At 36.1% G+C, this 23058-nt stretch overlaps 1 protein-coding gene across 3 annotated transcripts in view; it reads left to right on the forward strand.

Annotated features, from left to right (window-relative positions):
* JAK2 (Janus kinase 2) overlaps nucleotides 1-23058 on the forward strand; it is a 118100-nt gene that overhangs the window by 67085 nt on the left and 27957 nt on the right. For all 3 annotated transcript variants that reach the window (XM_058695842.1, XM_058695843.1, XM_058695844.1), the window contains 8 exons: nucleotides 6177-6498; nucleotides 7234-7353; nucleotides 9841-9998; nucleotides 11783-11894; nucleotides 15139-15325; nucleotides 15962-16089; nucleotides 18499-18633; nucleotides 19962-20049. In XM_058695842.1, the coding sequence (XP_058551825.1) occupies nucleotides 6177-6498; nucleotides 7234-7353; nucleotides 9841-9998; nucleotides 11783-11894; nucleotides 15139-15325; nucleotides 15962-16089; nucleotides 18499-18633; nucleotides 19962-20049 (1250 nt within the window). The remainder of the gene's footprint in view (nucleotides 1-6176; nucleotides 6499-7233; nucleotides 7354-9840; nucleotides 9999-11782; nucleotides 11895-15138; nucleotides 15326-15961; nucleotides 16090-18498; nucleotides 18634-19961; nucleotides 20050-23058) is intronic.

Below are 23058 nucleotides of genomic sequence, written 5' to 3' on the forward strand. Positions count from 1 at the left end.
GTGTGTGTACATAATTCTGAAGCAGTATTACTCACATATTGACCCGTATTTTGCTTGAATTAGTATCACCTGAGGTGCTTGTTGAACGTGAAGATCTTTGAGTGCTACCCAAGAATTTTTTTTATGTTTATTTATTTTTGAGACAGAGAGAAAGAGAGCATGAGTGGGGGAGGGGCAGAGAGCGAGGGAGACACAGAATCCGAAGCAGGCTCCGGGCTCTGAGCTGTCAGCACAGAGCCTGACGCGGGACTCAAACCCACCAACCATGAGATCATGACCTGAGCCGAAGTTGGATGCTTAACTGACTGAGCCACCCAGGCGCCCCAAGTGCTACCCAAGAATTTAGATTCCGTAAATCTGAAGTGAAGTCCACAAGTATCAGTCTTCACCTGTTCTCCAGGGGATTCTCTTAAAAATATTAGCTTTATTGAAGTTTCATTAACTTATAAAATTGTAAGATGATTGAAAGTGTGTGTACATCATGGTGGTTTGATATATGTATACGTTGTGAAAGGATTTCCCCCATCTAGTTTATTTTCACATCCATCACCTCATATGATTATCTTTTTTATTTACGTTTTTGTTTTTGTTTTTGTTTTTTTGGTGAGAATGTTTAAGCGCTCTTAGCAAATTTCAGTTCTACAATAGTGTTATCATTTAGAGTCACCGTGTTTTACATTAGATCCTTAGATCTTACTCATCTTATAACTGATCCAGCAGACTCTTTTATAAGTGATCCACATTCCACATTCTCCAAATTACTCGTTTGCATGTTGAATTTTGACAGTCATGCCTAGTAGGATTTGTTGAAATACTGCTCCTACAGCCCAGCGCAGCTTTAATGGCTGCAAAATTTCTACTCCTTTTAAAGGTACATATTATTATAACAGTTCTTTGAGTTTTTCTTTAATTTCAAGACTAAATCTATGTTTTACATATTGCATACTTAGGATGAAAAGTTTGAGGGTGTTATGAATCTGGTTAAAACTCCCTTTATTTCTCAAGTCCTTCTCTCAATAACTAGTTTTGGTCGCTCCTTTACGGAGTAACTTAAAAACAGTTACGTACCCAATTTGCAGGGTATTAATTAATGTGTTTCCTCTTTGTTTTTAAGTATTCTTGTTTTGTTTTCAGATGACTGTTAGGCCTTAACCATAAAGTTCACCTATTTAAAATGTACAGTTCAAGGGGCACCTGGGTGGCTCAGTCGGTTAAGCATCTGACTCTTGGTTTTGGCTCAGGTCACTATCTCATGATTCGTGAGATTGAGCCTCATGTCGGACTCCACACTGTGAGTGTGGAACCTGCTTGGGATTCTGTCTCTGCCTTCTCCTGCATGCTCTTTCTCTCTCTCTCTCAAAATAAATAAATATTTAAAAATAAATAAATGTACAACTCAGTATTTTTTTTATTATTGAGTTGTAAGAGTTCTTTACATAATTCTGGTTACAAGTTTCCAGATGAAAGTTACTATACGTATGATTTGCAGATATATTCCCTATTCTTTGGATCATTTTTTCACTTTCTTGAAAGCGTCATTTCCAATACAAAAGTTTACATTTTGAAGTAGTCTAATTTATTTTGCTTTTGTTTCTTATGTCATGACATGTTAATATTAGATAAATACTATCTGCCTGTCCTGAAGCAAATCATTCCTATATTGCTTGCCTTTTTAATATAGTTTAACTCAACTGATGTTTTCTGAATTCCTATTTAGTGCTTATTTCTGAGAAATAATCAGGAAACTCTACTCAGTGTTAAACTATTCAAGATTGGTGGGAGAATAGATAAATGATAAGTTGCTGACAGAATGAAATAAACTGTTTTGTTCTCAGAAATATCCACTAGGATATGGATCTCTGATTAGTATAATAAAATATATATTCCCTCCCAGACTTAAAAAAAAAAAACGCATGTAAGGTGCATCTCTTTGTCTGTACCCGTGTGTTAGATGTGTCCCTGTCTGTGAGCACATGCCTCTGGGTGTGCGTGTGCACCTGTACGTGTGTGTGCAGCTCTTTGTGCGTGTGTGTGTTAGATGCTGTTTTGTATGCCAACTCCTAATTGGACATGATGGCTTAGGTGTTAGAGTGTAGAAAGTGAGGGAAATGCATAAGATTTTTGTATTTTCATTCTTTATCTGCTCTTTAAAATCTAAGTTTCTAAAGGGTGGGAAGAAAAGAACTCGAAAATGCAAAGAGTTTAAAGGAGACTGCTGAGTTTGTAAATATCAGGCCAGGATCAAGGCCACTTACATAGCAACTTGAGCTATTCAGCTCATCTCACTGGACTCCCTTTCCTAAAAAACTAAGTGAATAATAAAGTTTCTAATCCTACTCCAACTATAATAATAAGATGCAGATTTTATTTCATAGTACAAAAAATACTATCATTTCTAAGCCAAGGCTCAATTTCAGAGCCTTTAGGAACCTCAAGTTTAGAATTCTCTAAAAACTCAATATAAGAAAAGCATGGGGAAAAATGTTTTTATGCTTCAAGAGTTAATAGCTTTAAGTCTCTTGAAAAAAATTTAATGTTTCTAACAAATCTAGCTAGTTCTGATAGCATGACGCTGAAGTGGATTCATCATGTTCAGGAATCACACATTCCTATGCTATTCCCTCCCACAGGATGTATGCCGGGTCCTTTATGCCAGGCATCAAAGTAGAAAGCCTTGTTGTATGTGATATTTTAAATTCCTCTTTTTATATCCAAATACGTTTTCAAAAGCCTTATCAAAAAGTAGTCATTGATGGCTGTGTATTTTGCATTTTTGTGAAATGTTTATGTAAATCGCATTCCAAATTTAGTAAGTCTCCTGGTAACTAATGTTTTTGACTGAAGTAGATAAAGTGAGAATCATTTTGTATTCTGATTCTATTTTTAAATCTTTTCAGTGTTTATTCTGTACTTCCTGAGGCTCTCCTCTATGCTATCCAGACTTTTATTAAATTTTATATATTTGCTTATTTATATATAATTAATTTTTATGAAAAGAAATGGAGTGTGACTTTTTTTTTTTTAATGTTTATTTATTTTTGAGAGAGACAGAGACAGAATGTGAGTGGGTTAGGAGCAGAGAGAGAGGGACAAACAGAATCCGAAGCAGGCTCCAGACTGTGAGCTGTCAGCACAGAGCCTGACATGGGGCTCCAACTCACAAGCTGTGAGAGCATGACCCCAGCTGAAGGCGGACACTCAACTGACTGAGCCACCCAGGCACCCTCAGAGTGTGGCTTTTAAAATCTGAAAAAAGAGTAGAATTTAATGGGCAGAGTGGGGAGTGATGGATTGTGTGGAGACTTGTGGAAAAGGCCTTGTAGCAGAAGGGAGCATAGGAAGAGTAAAGAGAATCAGTATGGCTAGAACCCAAAGAGTTATTAGCAGGAGGTGAAGCAGGGGCTAGACCAGAACCTAGGACCTTAAAGCTATGTTGACAAGGTTAATAACACTCGGAAAATATGCAAGAGGATTAAGCAAGGGTGGAATGATTAAATTTGTGTTTTTAAAAGATCCCGATGACTCCAGTGTAGAAAACAAATCAGACAGTGGAAAGAGTAAATGAAAATGCTGGTCGCCCAGAGAGTAAGGCTATTACAGTATTTCCTCCAGGCGGTGCTGTTAGTAATGAGTTGGTAATGAGAAAAATGGGCAACTAAGAGAAATATTTAGAAGGTAAATCAGGGGAATGTGGTGATGAATGGAATAATGGGGATTGAAGGAGAATGTGGCACCAAGGATGCCTACTGGTGCTGTTTACTTAGGTAGGAAACGCTGTAAGAGGATCTTTTAGGGGCATTAGCAGGACTCAGGAGTTTGGTTTGACACATCGTTTAAGCAGCTTTGGGGACATTGAAATTAAATGTGTAGATTGGCTTGTATTTGGAAGATACGGATATGGAGTTTAGAGGTCACTGCTGCAGACACATATCAGAGTCATTTGGATATAGAGAATCTAGAGAGAAAGAGAGTATAAATAAGAGAAGAGGGCCCATAATAAAGTCTTGAGGAACTTTAACATTTAGTCACCAGGCAAAGGGGAATGAACCTGTGAAGAAGATTGAGGAGTATCCCACGAGACAGGAATAAAATCAGGAAAACTAAGGGGAGAGAGTTTAAGGAGAGGTGCTGCTCCTTAACAGTGCGGTAGGATGCTACTGAAAAATAACAAATAAGACGAATGTGGGAATTTGATTTTAGCAACTTGGAAGTTTTTCTTGATTTTAGCAAAAGCATATTCTGTGAAATGATGGATCAGAAGTTAGACTGGAGTGAATTGAAGAGTAAGTGGAAATGGCTGTATAAACTCTAAAAAACAGCCCAGATAGGCCGTAGCTGGAGGGACATGTGGGATAAAGAGATTTTACGTTTAAGGTGGGGCCAACATTGGTATTTTGTGGATGGAAGAGGATCAAGAGGGTAAAACATCCCAGAGGGTGGATGTATAGAGAGGAAGAGAGAGGCTCCAGGTAAATACAAATCAAAGAAGGGGCTTTACATCATTTATTGTAGCAGGTGCGAAGGAGGAGGGAATGAGTGCACATGTTTGTAGGTTTGCTAGCCGGATATTGAGGGGGCTCTGCTTAAAGAAGCTTTTTTACCTCTAGGAGAGAGATGAAGTCGCTTGATGAAAGTAAGGAGGAATTCAGCTGAGGGTTCAGGCAGAAGAAAGGTGGTTTGGGGAAATTTCAGAGGGTGGACATAGCTGTAGAACTTCGGAGAATGTGTTGAACCAGAGAAGTGTTGTAAAACTGATGGTAATGCTGCAAGCATGTTTGAAATTGGTGATTATGAGTTTGTCCTGCCCTGTCTGCCACATCAGTGAGTCTCCAGCAGCTGTGCTACTCAAGTAAGGAACAGAGTGTTCCTCCGGGGCTTCAGGTACTTTAGGGAAGGGAAAAGCAGGGGTTTGCTGGCCCATGTGTAACAGCCAGTTCTCGAAAAAACCAAAGATGTGATTTGTTTGTTGTCTTTGCTGATATACGTGGTATAAATCCTGTCTATGGCCAGTTTCAGGGTATCGACCTGACGTGCCAGAATGTAGAATTGGGAAGAGACGAACAATAGCCGGTCTTTTTCACCCCTCATGTATGAGAGAGGTACACAACCTCAAAAGCCTAGTAGTAAAATGTTAAATAAAATTTTAAATGTAAAATAATTCGGAAGTGATACATTTTGAGTATTGCCTATATTTTTAATATAATTTATTTATAGCCTTATATAACTTAAACTTTAATGATGGCTCTTTAGCAGTGAGCTCAGTAGTCTTCTGTTGTAATAATAAGCTCTCAGCATGAGTCAGCTCAAGTACTAGCTATAAATACTGAAATACAGGATAGAGTGATAAGTGATACTATGGAATGGTGCACAGAATACTGTCTGACAAAGGGAGGACCATCTAATATAGTCATTGAGAGAGGTTACCTGGATTGGATGATGCTTGAGCTGGGACTTTTGGAATAAGTAAGAGCCAACCAGATAGGAGACGGGTGATGGGAAGAAGGATTAGCACATGGGAAGGCATGGAAATTTAATGTAGTTGTACCTTCAGAAATAAAATTTTCTTCATTTGTCAGATATTTGAGCAGGAGGGAAGTTATCTCTCTTCTTTAGGATGTTTTACATAGAGGCAGAATTACCAAAGAGTCATTTCTAAGTGGAATCATTTTGATTGCAAAGGAATTATTAGGAGTTATTGAAAATGACCTAGAAAATAATGTATACCAAAGAAATATGTTTGCATAAGGAACAACAGTGGCTTCCAACAAAATGTAACAGTTTCCAGAATTCAGATACACTTTGGTGTATGGCATCATAGGAAGTATTTGCAACACAGTGCCCAAAAAATGATATGTAGGATGACCAGAGAAAACAAATTTTTAGAGACTCCATTATTAACTAGACTAAGTCTTCATTTCATTAGGGGAAGAAAGTTAACATATCCCGTTCTAAACATTTGTGGTAACTCAGAATTTTTGTATATTTTCACATCTTCAGACAAAACCTTCGGGATTTATATTATATCGGTGCCAGCCCTGTCCCCTTTCTCCACTTGACTACTTCCTGCACTGCTGCATTTACCTGTCGTGGAGAAAGGTGCTAATTTCTCTTTCAATTTCATTTTAGATTTGTGTTCCAGTTTGTTTTGTCTTTCTCTGTGTGTTCTTTATCCATAGCTACAAGACATTCTTACCAAAATGTGTTCGAGCAAAGATCCAAGACTATCATATTTTGACAAGGAAGAGAATAAGGTATAGATTTCGCAGATTCATTGAGCAGTTCAGCCATTGCAAAGCCACTGCCAGAAACTTGAAACTTAAGTATCTTATAAATCTGGAAACACTTCAGTCTGCCTTCTACACAGAGCAATTTGAAGTAAAAGAACCTGGAAGAGGTCCTTCAGGTGAGGAGATTTTTGCAACCATTGTAATAACTGGAAACGGTGGAATTCAGTGGTCAAGAGGGAAACATAAAGAAAGTGAGACACTGACAGAACAGGTAATCCTTAATGATATGTTCTCCTTCTTTGTTAATTTAAGTGAATGCCAATAGAAACAAAGTAATTTTTCTCATTTGAAACATGAACTTGCGATTCTCTTCTCTCATTGATAAAAGTGGAAGTTTTTAATACTGTGAAACCATCAAGGTCATGTCTATAATTCTTTTCTTATTGTTCTTAAATGGTTTTTTATTTGTTTTTTATGACAAATATTACTAATGGTGTTCTTACAGTTTCCAAAAGGGCTTGAATTCTAAAAGTGATTTTTAAGGTAGTTTTGCCTCTTTTTGAAATTTTACCATTATTGATAATAAGCACAATCATAAAGTTTAATTGGAAAAGTTTAATTTTAATTGATTTTAAGATGATGTCTACTTGTTATTTTTTTAAGTCTTACACTACAAGTTTTAAGTTTGTTCGTATCTATGTTCTTGGATTATTATTAGATTACGTTCATTCTTTTCTTGGTTAAACTTCAACTTTCTGGCAATAGTTCCTATCCATGTTGATTGGATTGAAGGGTACCGTAGCATAATTAGTTCTTGGTAAACAAGACACAGTAAGTCTTAGGGTTAGACTATTGAGGGAGGGAATCCCATTTAATGCTGATCTGTTGCTGTCAATACTTTTTTATTTTAAAGAATTTGGAATGCACGTTATGTCCTTCATAGTCTTATTTTAAAATGGCTCCCTTAGTTCTGCCTGTTTTTAATTTCAAATGCTCTTAATTATAGGATTTACAGTTATATTGTGACTTTCCTGATATCATTGATGTGACTATTAAACAAGGAAACCAAGAAGGCTCAAATGAAAGTAGAATTGTAACTATCCATAAGCAAGATGGTAAAAATCTGGTGAGTTTGCTCTGTAGTTACATAATGATTACGTTTAACAGTTGTCAGAAATAAGTGCTTTAGAGTCCTGAAGCCAGAGTTATTTTCTTGTAGGCGTTCTGATGATAGTTTTAAATATAACTCTAAATGTAAACATCAGTTGAGCAAGTTTTTGGGTACAGCTAGCTTTTGTATCGCTACCAGCACAGTCTTCCCAGAATGTCTTGAGCATTAAAGTGTTTCTCACTCATTTTTATGATTGGCAAGTTAGCAGTTCCTCCACTCCCCTGCCGTGGGCTGTGTCAGTTCCCCGTTGTAATGCTCAGTCCTGACGACATTGCTTTTATCAGTAGGGATGTGCATCATGCCAGTCATGCTGCCTCATTAAAACAGTGCTTTCTGGGATTCACATAACAAAACGTAAACCAGTCCCAGGTTAGCCCTACCTAAGCCGTAACACGTGATTGGTTCTAAAAGATGGTCCTTTCTCTTTATTTGGTCAGCTTCAGAAAACCCACTTATTTTGTTTTTTATTAAAAAATTTTTTTTACTGAAGTATAGTTGACACATAATGTTATATTAGCTTCAGATGTACAACATAATGATTTGATAATCCTGTACATCACACAGTGCTCAGCATGATAAGTGTCATTAGAAAGCCTGCTTATTTTAACTGAAAGGGAGGAACTAAATTCCCTTATACTCTGCTCTTAAATTGCTTACCTGGTTCTGTCAGGGGATGCCTTCATTCTGTAAATGTGGTATTTATAAAACAATAAGTATTTCTAGAAGAGTTTATTGGTGCTCATATGAACATCCTGTAGTAACATAATGTACTTTATGGGATGGTATTTGGACTTGTTGGCTTTATTTTTGTTATTACTTTTTTAATGTTTATTAATATTTTTGAGAGAGAAAGAAAGTGAGCAGGGGAAGGCAGAGAGAGAGGGAGACACAGAATCGGAAGCAGGCTCCAGGGTCTGCACCATCCACACGGAGCCTGACGTGGGGCCCGAACCCAGGAACCGTGAGATCGTGACCTGAGCCAAAGTCAGACGCTTGCCTGAGCCACCCAGGAGACCCTTTTTTTAAAATTTTTGTTTTGTTTTGTCTTTAAAGTTTATTTTGAGAGAGGAAGAAGGAGAGAGAGACTCCCAAGCAGGCTCTGCACTGCTCGTGTGGAGCCTGACGTGGGTCTCAGACTCACGAACCGTGAGATCGTGACCTGAGCCAAAATCAGCTGTCGGTCACTTGATCTACTAAGCCACCCAGGTGCCCTGTCTTTCTTTTTATCTTTAAAAGTGTGGTGAAATATACTTCACACAAAATTTAGCATCCTGTTCTAGGAGTTCCACTTCAGGGTGTGTATCCAAAGGAAACAAAGTCACTACCCTGAAGAGAGGTCGGTACCCTCGTGTTCATTGGAGATTCCTTGAATGTTATCAGGTTTTAAATATTTTACCAAACTGATGGATAAAAATTGCTGTCCTGTGCTATATTTAATTTGCTTAATTAGAACCTGAGATTGAGCAAGCTCTTACGTGTTTGTAAACCAGCTGTTTGTATGTCTTCTTCTGCAGATTGTCTTTTTGTAACCTTTGACTAATTTTCTTTTCTGCTTTTAATTGATTTTGTACATTTTTTGGTTAAGTTTAATCTTAGGTACTATTTTATGTGTGGGTTGCTATTATAAATGGGTCTATTTTCTCATTACACAATCTGAGTACTTTTTATATCTGTGAAAGCTGTTGACTTGTATATCCTATCTCCCAGTGAATTATCTTTGTGATGTAGTAGTTTAGTAGTTGTCTTCTTTTGGGTTTCCCAAGTACACAATCATATAATCTCCAAATAGAGGTACTGCTAGTCTTATATTTCTTTCTATGGCCTAATTATGTTAACTAAATACAGTACAACACAGTATTAAGTATTGGGCTTTCTATCTTATTCCTGATTTTAGGCGAAGTTGCTTCTATTAAATAAGGGTTTTTCCATTGTAAGAGATGTTGCATTTTAGGCTGATTATATGCTCGCTTACGTATGTATGATACAATCATGGCATAGCTATGTATGATTTTAGTTTATACTATATACATTTGAGTTTACAGCATGAATGTTTTAATCTTAGTAGTGTATACTTGGTATGTAAAAATAAATACTTATTATTTCTAATTAATACCAACTTTTATATTAGACCAGATAGATTTCTAATTGAGATGACTGGCATATTTGTCTAATTGGGGTATTGGGAAATACAGCAGAATTATGGATAAAAGTGAACTAGAAAGATGTGATAAGCCCATATTTGAGGAGTGTAAAATCTCATAGATAAGAATTTATAATTCATATTGGGTAATTGGGAGGCATAAAAGACATTTGAGCAACATATAAGAAAATTAATTTAAGAGAATTCATCTAGTGACATGGAGTGGAGAGAATTTTCAATATGTAACATGCAGTTGACCTTTTAAATGATGCTTATTATTTCCTTTTCTTTTCTCTGCTTAGGAAATTGAACTAAGCTCATTAAGAGAAGCTTTATCCTTTGTGTCATTAATTGATGGCTATTACAGATTAACCGCGGATGCACATCATTACCTCTGTAAAGAAGTAGCACCTCCGATGGTGCTTGAAAATATACAAAGCAACTGTCATGGCCCAATTTTGTGAGTAATACAGACTTTAAAAGTAATTTTTTTAAAAAGTCAATTAGATACTGACAAAGAATTTTTTACAACGAAGTGATGATATACGTAGGTTTAGGAGTTTAGGAACAAAATACTAACCTTAATTTCACAGAAGTAGGTTTTTCTTTTCCTTAACAAAAGTTGATTTGCAATCAGATTGTATAATAATTAGAATCATTTAGGATGTCACTTGCTTTCTGTATCGAAGCCTATAAGACTTAAATTGAGATTAAATTTAAATTTAATTAATTAATTAATTTAAGCCTATAAGGCTTAAATTGAGCCTGGTGTTTAGCTGCCTAGGTGTGTTTAAGTAACTCTTGAGTGTTAATTTTTTAAAAAAAAATCATCCAATTTATATTTCATTAATTTTGAAATACTGCAGAGGAACCACAGTGCACAATTTAGTAATCATTATTTTTTGATAATCCAGCTCCTCTTACTGAAAACTTGTGTTCACAAGATGTGTTGTGATGTCCCTGTTTCGAAGATGAGTGAGTGGCGTGCGGTGCTTTGTGCAGGGATGAAAGTGACAGCTCTCTGTTTCTGTGCTGTTCAATACAGTAGTCGCTAGCTACTTGCGGCCAGTTAGCATTCACGACGTGGCTAGTGCAACTGAGGGACTGGGTTTTGAAACTGAATGTAGTTTTAATAACTTTGCACCTAAATAGTGCCCTGTGGCTGCTAGCTCCATATGGATCCACACAGGGACAGACCCTGACTGTACTACTGGATAAAGCCAAGTGTCCCGCACGGCATCTGTTTAGCCCGAGTTTTAGTTATCGCTCAGCCTGTATGTACTTTCGGATTGGTACCAGGCTTGAAAGACTTGTAAAGAAGAAAGAGTCTGGAAGTGTGAGCATACGTGTCTTGACCTTAACCTACCCTTAATTAAATATTTGTGAAAAACGTATCCGGACTGATGTTTAAGACTTGTTTCTGTCTATACCTCTAATCTGTTTAATAGTAAGTATGGTTGTTATGAAAAAGTTGCACTACTTGAACATTCTATAACTTACGTATTTAGTATTTAAAAACTCCTACCATTCATTCATTCATTCTTCATCCATCCATTCAAGCATTCTTTCATTTATTTATAGAACATTTGCTGGGTGCCTAATATGTGCCACTGGTTTGTGTATGAGAAATACAGTGATGAACGAAACAGATTTTTCCTGCTTTCATACAGATGACCTTTTGACTTTTCTTTCAAGATGTCCAGCTTCAATAAAACATATAGTAAAATTTGAAAATCAGTAATCTTTGTCACTTGCCATAGGTCTTCTATTATACTTTGGTATTAAATACTAAAATAAGGCATATAAATTTTTATACTAGTAATTGCGATGGTAGCAAAGACATGTGTTTTATGATATATTGTTTGCATAGTTAAATGAAGTTTTCTCGGAGTGAACATGGTTTTTAAAAAAACTAAATTTTTAATTATAAGACAGAAAATTCAAATGAACAAAATGTTCTTAGTGATTTTCTGTATCTTACTATACCTTTTATTTGTGTTTAAAACCCTTGAATTGATTTGAACTTACCGCAAAATAGCTTTGAAATAGTTAAAAATTGATTTGAACTTATCGCAAAAAGTACTGTAATACTTTTCCTTATAAGGTAATTGATAAGCATATAAAATAGAGGAGACTTATAAAAAGTCTGAGACTTTTAGATTTGACTTTTGATCTCTTAGATTACATTTTGGTCTTAGTGTCATGGGACTTGCTATATTATTCAAATTACTTCTTTACCTTTAGAATGGATTTTGCCATCAGTAAACTGAAGAAAGCAGGTAATCAGACTGGACTCTATGTACTTCGATGCAGTCCTAAGGACTTTAATAAATATTTTCTGACTTTTGCTGTCGAGGTTAGTATTTCACAATAAATGTTAACTTTTTTTTAAAATTTCATTTCCCATCCCACTCCCCTCCTCTGGCAAAGGTAACGTCTTTATTTAGCCTGTATAATTTCCCCCTCATGTTTATCTACAATTTTTTCTTTTTTTTAATACTCAGAATGACAGCTCTGGATATGATAACTAGAATAATAATGCTTAGTTAAGCTCAGAGATTCTGTATCAATAAACAAGATGTGGGGGCGCCTGGGTGGCTCAGTCGGCTAAGCGTCCATTTCTTGATTTTGGCCTCAGGTCATGATCTCACGGTTGGTGAGATGGGCCCTGCGTCAGGCTCTGTGCTGGCAGTGAGGAGACTGCTTGGGATTCTCTCTCTCTCTCTCTCTCTCTCTCTCTCTCTCTCTCTCTCTCTCTCTGATCTTCCCCAACTCATGCTCTCACTCTCTCTCTCAAAATAAATGAATAAACTTAAAAAAAATAAGATATAATTCCTAGGATTTATATAAAATTATTTATAATGTCTTTTCATTTGGTATTTATTTCTTTTTTTTAAACGTTTATTTATTTATTTTTGAGAGAGAGAGAGCACAAGTGAGAGAGGGGTAGAGAGAGAGGGAGACACAGAATCCAAAGCAGGCTCTAGGCTCTGAGCTGTCAGCACAGAGCTTGACAGGGGGGTTCAAACCCACGAACCACGAATCATGACCTGAGCCACCCAGTTGCCCCTGAAATTTATTTTATTTTTTGACATTTGGATGTTACTAGCGTGTCGAATTTGACCAAGTCTCTTCAAGTCTCTTTTTGCAAAAATGGAGATCTTTACCAAAGCACAGAACCAAATGAATCAGAAGCAAATTTTCCTTTTATGGTAATTGGTTATAGAATTAGAATGAAATAGGTCAATAACAAATAAACATAATTTGTTTAACTAGTGGTTTTCCAGTATTAAGAATAATGATCTACCATGTATATGTTTTAAGGATAAAACTACAATGAAACCACACTGTTTTTTTTTTTTTTTTTTTTTTCAACGTTTTTTAATTTATTTTTGGGACAGAGAGAGACAGAGCATGAACGGGGGAGGGGCAGAGAGAGAGGGAGACACAGAATCGGAAACAGGCTCCAGGCTCCGAGCCATCAGCCCAGAGCCTGACGCGGGGCTCGAACTCACAGACCGCGAGATCGTGACCTGGCTGAAGTCGGACGCTTAACCGACTGCGCCACCCAGGCGCCCCGAAACCACACTGTTAATACAGGCAATTTTGAATCTCATCTAACATTGTTTACTACCCCAAATATCTAAAAAGATACTCTTACTTATAAGGCAGTTTCATGGTATAAATCTTTTTTTTCTTTTTCCCTTTTTTTTGTTTTTTAATTAAAAAAATTTTTTTTTCTTTTTTAATATGAAATTTATTGTCAAATTGGTTTTCATACAACACGCAGTACTCATCCCAACAGGTGCCTTCCTCATGCCCATCACCCACTTTCCCCTCCCTCCCACTCCCCCATTAACCCTCCCTTTAAAAAAAAAATTTTTTTTTTAATGTTTATTCATTTTTAAGAGACAGAGTGTGAGTGTGGTGGGGTGGGGGGCAGACAGAGAGAGAGAGAGAGAGAGGGAGAGAGAGAGAGAGACAGAATCTGAAGCAGGCTCCAGGCTTTGAGCCATAGCCTAAAGCCCAATGCGGGGCTCAGAGTCTCAAGCTGTGAGATCATGACCTGAGTGCAAGTCGGATGCTTAACCGACTGAGCCACTCAGGCGCCCCTCATAGTATAAATCTTGAGAAACTTTATAGCAGCTTCCAAAATTTTCTTACTTACAAAAGTATACAAAGTAATGTTTTGGTTACTCAATTATTTTAATTTTTATAAAATTCAGTCACTTTATATTTAGCATATAGAGTAGATTAATTGTCCATAAGTATATAAGGTGGGTTACTTGATAAGTTTAGCATTTAATATTACTAATAATCTATCCTAATTTCATTGTATCTTTTTACTGTAATATATAGCAGTCCAACATATTTAACCATCAATTCAAAATGTATTTTTTTTATGTTTACTTTATTTGCTCAACCTAATATGAGGGCTGTATACTAGAGAGTGTATGGCATAACCCTGCTTTAAGAAATGTATCTTTTGGGAAAACAAAAATAGGAAGATATACCAAAGAAGTACTAAATTGAGCATTGTAATTAGTCAGTATAGACAAACATAGACAATAACAAAAAAGGGTTGCAATTAAGGAAGAGCTTTTGGAGTAGGAAATATTTGGGGTATTTTGTCAGTTTCATTTCATAAGTGGTTTTAAGGAGGTTGAATATGCTAATAAGTAGCTCAAAAAATAGGTGAATAAAGAAGTTCATAGTATAGCACATAAAACAAACACTGAAAAACTGAAAATATTAAAATCACCAGGAGAGTTAATTATGCAAATACAGTAGTGGTACAGTGAATGGGCAATCATCTTTGCGTATGAAATGGGGTCAGGGTTGTTAGGGAGTACCTCACAGAAAAGATGATACTTGACCCTAGTGTTAAGAAATGTCTAGGGGCGCCTGAGTGGCTCAGTCAGTTCAGCGTCTGACTTCAGCTCAGGTCATGATCTCACGGTTCATGAGTTCGAGCCTCGCGTCCTGCTCTGGGCTGACAGGTCAGAGCCTGGAGCCTGCTTCAGACTCCGTGTCTCCCTCTGTCTGCCCGTCCGCTGCTTGCACTCTGTCTCTCGCATTGTCTCAAGAATAAAAATTAAATAGAAAAGAAGTGTCTAAAAGTCCATTGCTCAGAAGGAGAGGATGTATATTCATACGTAGAGAACAGCATGACATTTGCTTGAAATTTTTAAAGTCGCTTAATACAGCTAGAACGGGTTATACGTTGGCTGCGGTAGAAGGTGAGGTTGGAGGTAGAGGCTGAAGCCTGCTCTTGGAAGTCCGTATTTATAAGTTACTTTCAGATGTTGTCTTGTAAATGATGGGAAGTTTTTAAGGATGGTATTATCATTATCATTGCTTGCTTACTTGCTTTTTAAGAAAATCAACTGTTGAGCCATTATGTAAGGTTTGTATTATCATCAGACACCTTTTTGAGGAACCAGGCACTTCTCTCAGCCTATACCAGTACTGTGTTAGGATTCACAGTTCATGTGTCTAAATGTTCTGTTGGTTGTTTCTGTGATAACATTTTCGTCGCAATAATTACTGTGGCGACCACTGTGATTTTTCCCTCTGTCTTTGTAATTAAACTTATTTAGCGAGATAATGTCATCGAATATAAGCATTGTTTGATTACAAAAAATGAGAATGGAGAATACAACCTCAGCGGGACCAAGAAGAACTTCAGTAATCTTAAAGATCTTTTGAATTGCTACCAGATGGAAACTGTTCGCTCAGACAGTATAATTTTCCAGTTTACTAAATGCTGCCCCCCAAAGTTGAAAGGTAAAATAATTTTCTAGTTAGTATTAAAATACTGGTCATGGATTGTGTATATGGTAAAAGGCATCTTCAGTGTATCGATTACAAAAGAAATATGAGAGAAGCAGCTCCAAACACAAATTAATTTTGTCTTGTTCTCTTGTATAAGGATCCTCAGATAGGATTATTCAGTTTAAGTCTATATGTCACTTGAAGTTCCATAATGCTGAAATGACATTTAAGAAATGACAATCACTTGGTATAAAATCACTTACTGAAAGACTCCTCTGCCAAATCTCGTATGTTGTTCTAAGTAAAAACTTTCATACTCTTTTAGAATTTTAATTTCTATACTTTTAAAATAACGATAGTAAGATTATAAATCCCTTGAAATAAGAGGTTTATTAAAAATTGTTATTAACATTCCTGAAAAATTATGTTAATTAAGGAAATCATTACAGTTTTGAATGTTTGAAATAACTGGTTAAAATGCATCAAAGCCCAATGAATAAATTCCTAAAATAAATTTCTCTTTGTTGGAGAAATGAACAAGTTGTGTTTCTTATGTATAGAACACATTTTATTTTACCCCTTTGGAGCAGTTTATATCCTCAGTGTGTTTGGTTATATATATTTTTTTCATTTTTTTTTTTTAAACAGATAAATCAAATCTTCTAGTCTTTAGAACCAATGGCGTTTCTGATGTACCAACATCACCAACATTACAGAGGCATAATAATGTGAACCAAATGGTGTTTCACAAAATCAGAAATGAAGATTTGATATTTGTAAGTCATTAGATGCTAATTATTGTCCTTTTTGTCCTTGTAAAACAGCGGTTTTCTTGATTTCCTATCCCACATTATATTCATGTGACATTTGGAACTATCCTATTATAACCTATATTATCAAAATTTTATCTCAGTTTAAATATTTTTATTTCTTGTGAAAATGTGATACCAAACTTGAGTTAGAAATGAGCAAGGGGCATCTGGGCATCAGTTATTTAAGTGTCCACTCCCCTCCCATTCTTTCATGCCCATTCATTTTTTGAGAGAGAGAGACAGACAGACAGAGAGAGAGCAAGCAAGAGAGGGGCGGTTGAGAGATGGAGACACAGAATCTGAAGCAGGCTCTAGGCTTCGAGCCATCAGCACAGAGCCCACACGGAGCTTGGACCCATGAACTGTGAGACCATGACCTGAGCCAAAGTTGGATACCCAACTGACTGAGCCACCAGGCACTGCAAGTGTCCAGTTCTTGATTTTGGCTCAGGTCATGATCTCATGGATACATGGGATTGAGCCCCACATCAGGCTCTGCACTGACAGCACAGAGCTGGCTTGAGATTCTCTCTCTTCCTCTCTCTCTCTCTCTCTCTCTCTCTCTGCCCCTCCCCTGCTATGCTCTCTCTCTCTAAAAATAAATGAACTTAAAAAAATTAAAAATATTTCTTTTTAAATCTTAAAACTTAAAAATCCTCTTCTACAAAAGACCTATGTCTTAATTCTTAAGTTCTCAAGAAAGTAAGGGAAATGCATGGAGTTAAAAATAAAGAAGGAACTGAAAACAAAGTGTGCATAAGAGCTGATGTTTGGGCTGCAGGATGATGTTGGGGGTTGGGATTTGTTTCATTAAACAAGGGAATTAAGATCACAAGCAACACGAAGAAGGGCCAAGCCTTATAAGGCCTCCACAAGACCAGGAGTTAAAAGTGAGACCATCTCAGAATAAAACCAGGACTCTCAAATAAATACATCCCCAGTAAAACAACATGGATTATGAAAAATTCATCCACTAGGAAAAGAAGAGGAAAAGGAGTGTTGTCTGCTTTTGTTGGGTTCTTAGAGAAAAAAAGTCTCTCCTGAGAATTTGTAACTATAAGCTTTCCAGTTTCGATTTCTTTATACCATCTGCATAGTCTGAGAAACCCTAAGCCAATACATTAAAATAAAAGTGTTACCCTGTGATGCTTGGAAGAAGCAAATACAAAATCTTTTTGGAAGAACATACTCTTACCCTAGGCCACCCAGAATCCCCACAAAGAAAATAAACATGAGCTTTTAATCAAAAATTGTAAAAGATACAAGGAAATAATTCAGAATTAGGCAAGAGTCAGCAGACCAGCATACATCTACATTAGACCTTTTAAGAACTTCATATAACAGACTTTTCAGATTGAGGTTATAAAATATATATGTATGTTTAAAGACACAAATGGAGTGGAAAACATGGGGAAAAAACCAAGACATTATCAAAAAGACCAGAACAATTTGGAGAAAGGAAAATATAGAAGTGAAAAATATGCTCATTGACGTTAAAACAAAATAAGGAGCAGATTATCCATTGTTGAAGGGAGAATTAGTGAATTGCAAAATCTGAAAAATTTTCAGGTGCAGCAGATAGGGAGAAAGAAATGGAAATTATGAAAGAGATTAAGGGACACAGAGAGTGGAATGAGGAAGAATAACTGATGTCTGAGTTCCGTAAGGATACAATAGATGGAATTATACAGAATTATAAAGACTTGAATCTTCCTGTAAATAACAGCAAGCAGAGACTTGCTACATGACCTAACATTACAAAACTAGTAACAGTAGAGCTTCAGTTTGAACACCGACAGCCCAACTTCAGGGTGCAGTCTTTCAACAACTGTTTTGTAAGGATAAGCAAGAAACACTAGTGATAGCAGTAATAACTAACGCTTATCTAGTCCATGTGGTATGGACTGTACTAAGTGCTTTCATGTATTTATTAATTTATTGTTCATAACAAGAATATGCAAAATTGATTATCCCCATTCCTGAGATAAGGAAACCAGGATACCTGCAGCACAGAGACCAAATAGCCGCAAAAGGTCATATAACTAGGAGTTCCACACTCTGCCTCCACAGATCAGGCTGTACTGCCTTTCACTATTATGAAAGGCAAACAAAAATATTCGTATGTAAACAAATGTAGGTAAACAATGACACTATGAAAAAGTGATAGTTAATAGCTAATTCAGGGGGTTTAAGAACATGGTGGAACCAAAATGCACTTCGTTCATTAATCCCTATGTTCTGTCTTTTATTACAAAGTGCAGTTAATATTTGCTTATGGATTTTTAAAAACCCTTTGTCATTAAACATATTTCCTAATTCCTATACCTTTCTTCATCTTTGCTGATTCTTATTTTTCCTTTTTTTCTTTTAAAGAATGAAAGCCTTGGGCAAGGCACTTTTACAAAAATTTTTAAAGGTGTAAGAAGAGAAGTAGGAGACTATGGTCAACTGCATGAAACAGAAGTTCTTTTAAAAGTTCTGGATAAAGCACACAGAAACTATTCAGAGGTGTGTATATTCTTTGTATTGCTCATGTAGTTTATGACATTTAAACATATGCAATCATATGGACACAGCACATTCATGCATGCAGCTTTTCAAAACTGTAATTTTTAGAAGTATACATATCAAGGATCTTTCTGAGGATGCTTTCTGGGGGTGGGGGTGGGGGTGTAGAGAATTATAGGATTTTTTAAATAATAACTTATTTCGGGGCGCCTGGGTGGCTCAGTCGGTTAAGCGTCTGACTTCAGCTCAGGTTATGATCTCACAGTCCGTGAGTTCAAGCCCCGCGTCGGGCTCTGTGCTGACAGCTCAGAGCCTGGAGCCTGCTTCACATCCTGTGTCTCCCTCTCTCTCTGCCCCTTCCCTGCTCATGCTCTGTCTCTGTCTCAAAAATAAATAAACATTAAAAAAAATTTTTAAAAAATAATAACTTATTTCTAAACTAATTACTCATAATATTGTATTATGGGTATTACTACATTTCTGCATATATTAAGCCAGTGGCTTTCAAACTTGGTTCTCCAGAGCTTTATGGGTTTCTACAGATTTCTTCCATGGTTTAATCTATTTTTAAAAAAATTTTTGAAAGGCACTGTCCTAAAGAATGCTTCAGGTGAAATGCGGATGCCTCTGGGCATGATCTGGAGATGCTAGCCAGCAGAAACCTGCTTGTCAGTTGTCAGGGTCCTTTACATAGCAAAGCATCACCAAACATGACATAATAAACATTTGTGGTGAGTAACATGTCTTAAATGATGTTAGCGGAAGGTGACGTGAAGCATACAAGTGAAAGTTTTTCTAACCCAGGATACCACAGTGTTGGTGGTTGTGATCCTTCACAACTGTATCCAGAAGGTCTAGTCAGAGGTTAGTTGAGTTAGAGTGATATTAATAACATGCCTGACATAGTTGTCATGATATTTTATCTGCACAGTGATCAGTCTTAATTCTTTGAGAAGTTTTTTGAAGCTCTCGTCCATTTACTTAGTGTCTGGCGTCTGCCTCTGTTCTCTCCTCCAGGTGCTGTGGGTCTAAGGCTGCTGATCTTGTATCATTCATATTGCCCTGTGCCACTATTGCTCTCTCTCACTGATATTTTCTTATTCCAGGCTTTCTCAGGGGCTTTCTCTGAATGAACTCTAGCATCGAGGTTGATAGAAGTGTCAAGTCCATCTAAGGGAACCACAGCGCATTAGCCTTGTCTGTGTCCTGAGAATAAGGAAAAAGTGCATTTCTCTTATGACAGACGGGATCTCTCTGACCTATGAACATTTTTAGACACAAACAATAATTCTTTTGTATTTTTTGTATGTTTTTTTTCTTTTCCTTAGTCTTTCTTTGAAGCAGCAAGCATGATGAGCCAGCTTTCTCACAAGCACCTGGTTTTAAATTATGGAGTATGTGTCTGTGGAGAGGAAAGTAAGTAAAACTACGGGCTTCCTTATGTTCATATCATGCCTTTCTCAGAGCATCTATTGTGTATATAGAAAATTCAATTTCAGGATCATAATTAAGTATCAGTATAAACCATGTTAAAAGGAATTAAATATTGTTGAAACCAAAAACATCGTAAACTGTTCAGCAATGTCTTCTAAAAAAGGAAATGAATGAGTGAAATTAAAATGCAGAAAACAGTTAATATGCCTTATGTCAAAATGTCCAAACAGCAGAGTCTTCGAGTAAACATGTCTTATAATCTTTTCTGTTAACCATACCAATACAGATTGTGGATGGTTCAATATGTCATTGGAATAACTGGCCATTTTAGCACAAATTTATTTGGAATTACATAAAAAACATAAACTATAGGTTGAATTTGTAGTGGAACTGACTGAAATGATTGGATGTTGATATTTGATATATTCTATGGCTAAATTTAGACTGTTCATAAAAACCAAGTTTACATTCAGAAAATTACATAATTCTCTATTTTCTATTAGTAATGTGGAGTAAATATGCATCCATGCTTATATAACATGTCTTCATATTTTTGAAAATCGGTTGTCTTTTCAAAGACAGTGATTTTCAAATCTGTTCTGTGGAGGTATTTAGGTACCTCAGGGGGTTGATGAAGTGAGAGTAAACCTAAATGCAATAATGAGACTACTGCTCACTTATCCCTGACTAGAGTGGTTCTGAATTTCTCTCTTTTTTTAATGATGTTTCTCATAATTTTTCATTAAGGGGGATGAAAGAATACATTTCTTTAAAAAGTCGGACAACAGTGTTTCAGAGCATGTAATTCCAGTTCTTATGCTTGCTTGTATATTTCACTGATCCTGTGAAACACTTTTTTCACATTTAAAAATACCTCAAATTGGGATGTGTGATATAATCAATGATAAGTCATTATTTAATTGGCAAATTTTTTCTTTTACGACACAGAAAACAATGGAACTTATGACAGTCAGTTGGTATCTGTGAAACATAGTAGGTTCTTAGTGCCACATAAAATAGTTTCATTAAGCTTTGTTCATTGTAACTCTTAGATATTTATTCTTTTTTTTCATTTCCTTCTCTTTTTGACACTTGCTGTGACATAAATTTACCTGTGGTCAGTTCTTAATTATCAGTATGTGGATTGTGTTTTCTAAATTAACTATGGGTAGCAAAACAGTCATTAAATTTGTCTTAGTTACCCAGCAAGGTCCAAAACTGATGTATACCAAGTGAGAACTAAGTAATTGTAATATTAGATCAGGCAGGATCACAATTTGAGGTAAGACCTACAGTACGCATTTTAAAACAAATAATGTGAAGCATAGACCTGTATGTAGCATAGGCCCCGAATTGCTCACTAGGCCATGAGCTAACATGGATTACAGTGTGAAAGTCTGTCAGAATTTCTTTAAAGATATGTATCACGATGCCATGTTGAAATTTTTTGCTTGAATTTTTTTGGTTTTTAGTTTATCTTAATTTTCCTTCTTTATGATTAAAAAGATGAAGTCCTTTTTTTCTCATTTATAGAACTTACTGTTTATGCTTAAGAAACAATAAAATAATCTCAATAAATTTATATTTGAAATTGAGAACCTGAGCTTATTATATTACAAATTAGTACTAGATGACTGTAAATAAATCCTAAACCCAGTTTAATTATTAAATAACATGTCTTAATGTAGAAATAGTCTTGGCTTTGGGGAACTTGGTCAATACTGACAGGGCTGGAAATTTTTATATGTCTTAAAGGCAGTCAGGAGTTTTTTAGAAGCAAACCCTTGCTTTTCTGACAATATATCTTAATACTATTTTCAAAATATACTTTTAAAGATAAAGCCATGCAAAACAAATTTTTGCTTTTTTGCAGCATAAATTAAAAGGATGAATGGAGTTCAAACTCACATTCTCCTTAATGCCTGTAATAGAATAGACATTGCTATAAATTTTTATGTGTAGAAGAAGAATTTCAGGAAGTTTTGATGTCTAAATACAGTAGTCCCTTCTTATCTGCAGGATATTGTTCCAAGACCCCCAGTGGATGCCTGAAACTGAGGACAGTAGCCAACCCTATATACACTATGTTTTTTTCGCATACGTACATGCATATAATAAAGTTTAATTTATAAATTAGGCACAGTAAGAGATAACAATAATAACAGAACAGTAATAACAATATACTGTAATAAAGGTTTATGTGAATGTGATTTCTCATATTTTATACTAACCCTTCTTCTTGTGATGATGTGAGATGATGAAATATGTATGTGATGAGATGGAACGAGGTGAGTGACGTAGGCATTGTGACATAGCATTAGGCTACTGCCTTCTGACAGAAAGTCGGAAGGAGGATCATCTGCTTCTGAACCTGTTGACCATGGGTGCTGCAGCTGTGGAAAGCAAAACCACAGATAAGCTGGGGACACTGGGGCACTTCGGTGGCTCAGTAGGTTAAGCGTCTGACTCTTGGCTTCAGCTCAGGTTATGATCTCACGGTTTCTTAAGTTCAGCCCCACGTGAGGCTCTGGACTGGCAGCCCGGAGCCTACTTGGAGTGTTCTCTCTCTCTCTGTCTCTCTCTGTCTCTCTCTGTCTCTCTCTCTCTCTCTCTCTCTCTCTCTCTGTCTCTCACCCCCTCTCACACTGGCACTATCTCTGTCTCAGAATAAATAAATAAACTTAAAAAAAAAACAAAACTGGGGATGCTGCTGTAGTATCAGGCAAGAGAAGTTAACTCTGAGAAACTTTCATTTGTTTAAAAAAAGCAGCCATAATTCAGTACTAATACATGGAGGTATGCTGGAGTAGTTATATATGTATATTAACATTATAAGAAAAGTACATAACATATATATTATATATTATATATATACGTAATTGTTTAGATACCTATGTCTTGCTTTTGTGAATAAACTAAAACCCAAAAATACAATGGTATATCGTTGTTAAATTTTCTTTAAATTAGTAGATTTTGCATAATTTAATCTCT

The sequence above is a fragment of the Neofelis nebulosa genome, chromosome 12 (assembly GCF_028018385.1).
Source record: "Neofelis nebulosa isolate mNeoNeb1 chromosome 12, mNeoNeb1.pri, whole genome shotgun sequence".
NCBI lineage: Eukaryota > Metazoa > Chordata > Mammalia > Carnivora > Felidae > Neofelis > Neofelis nebulosa.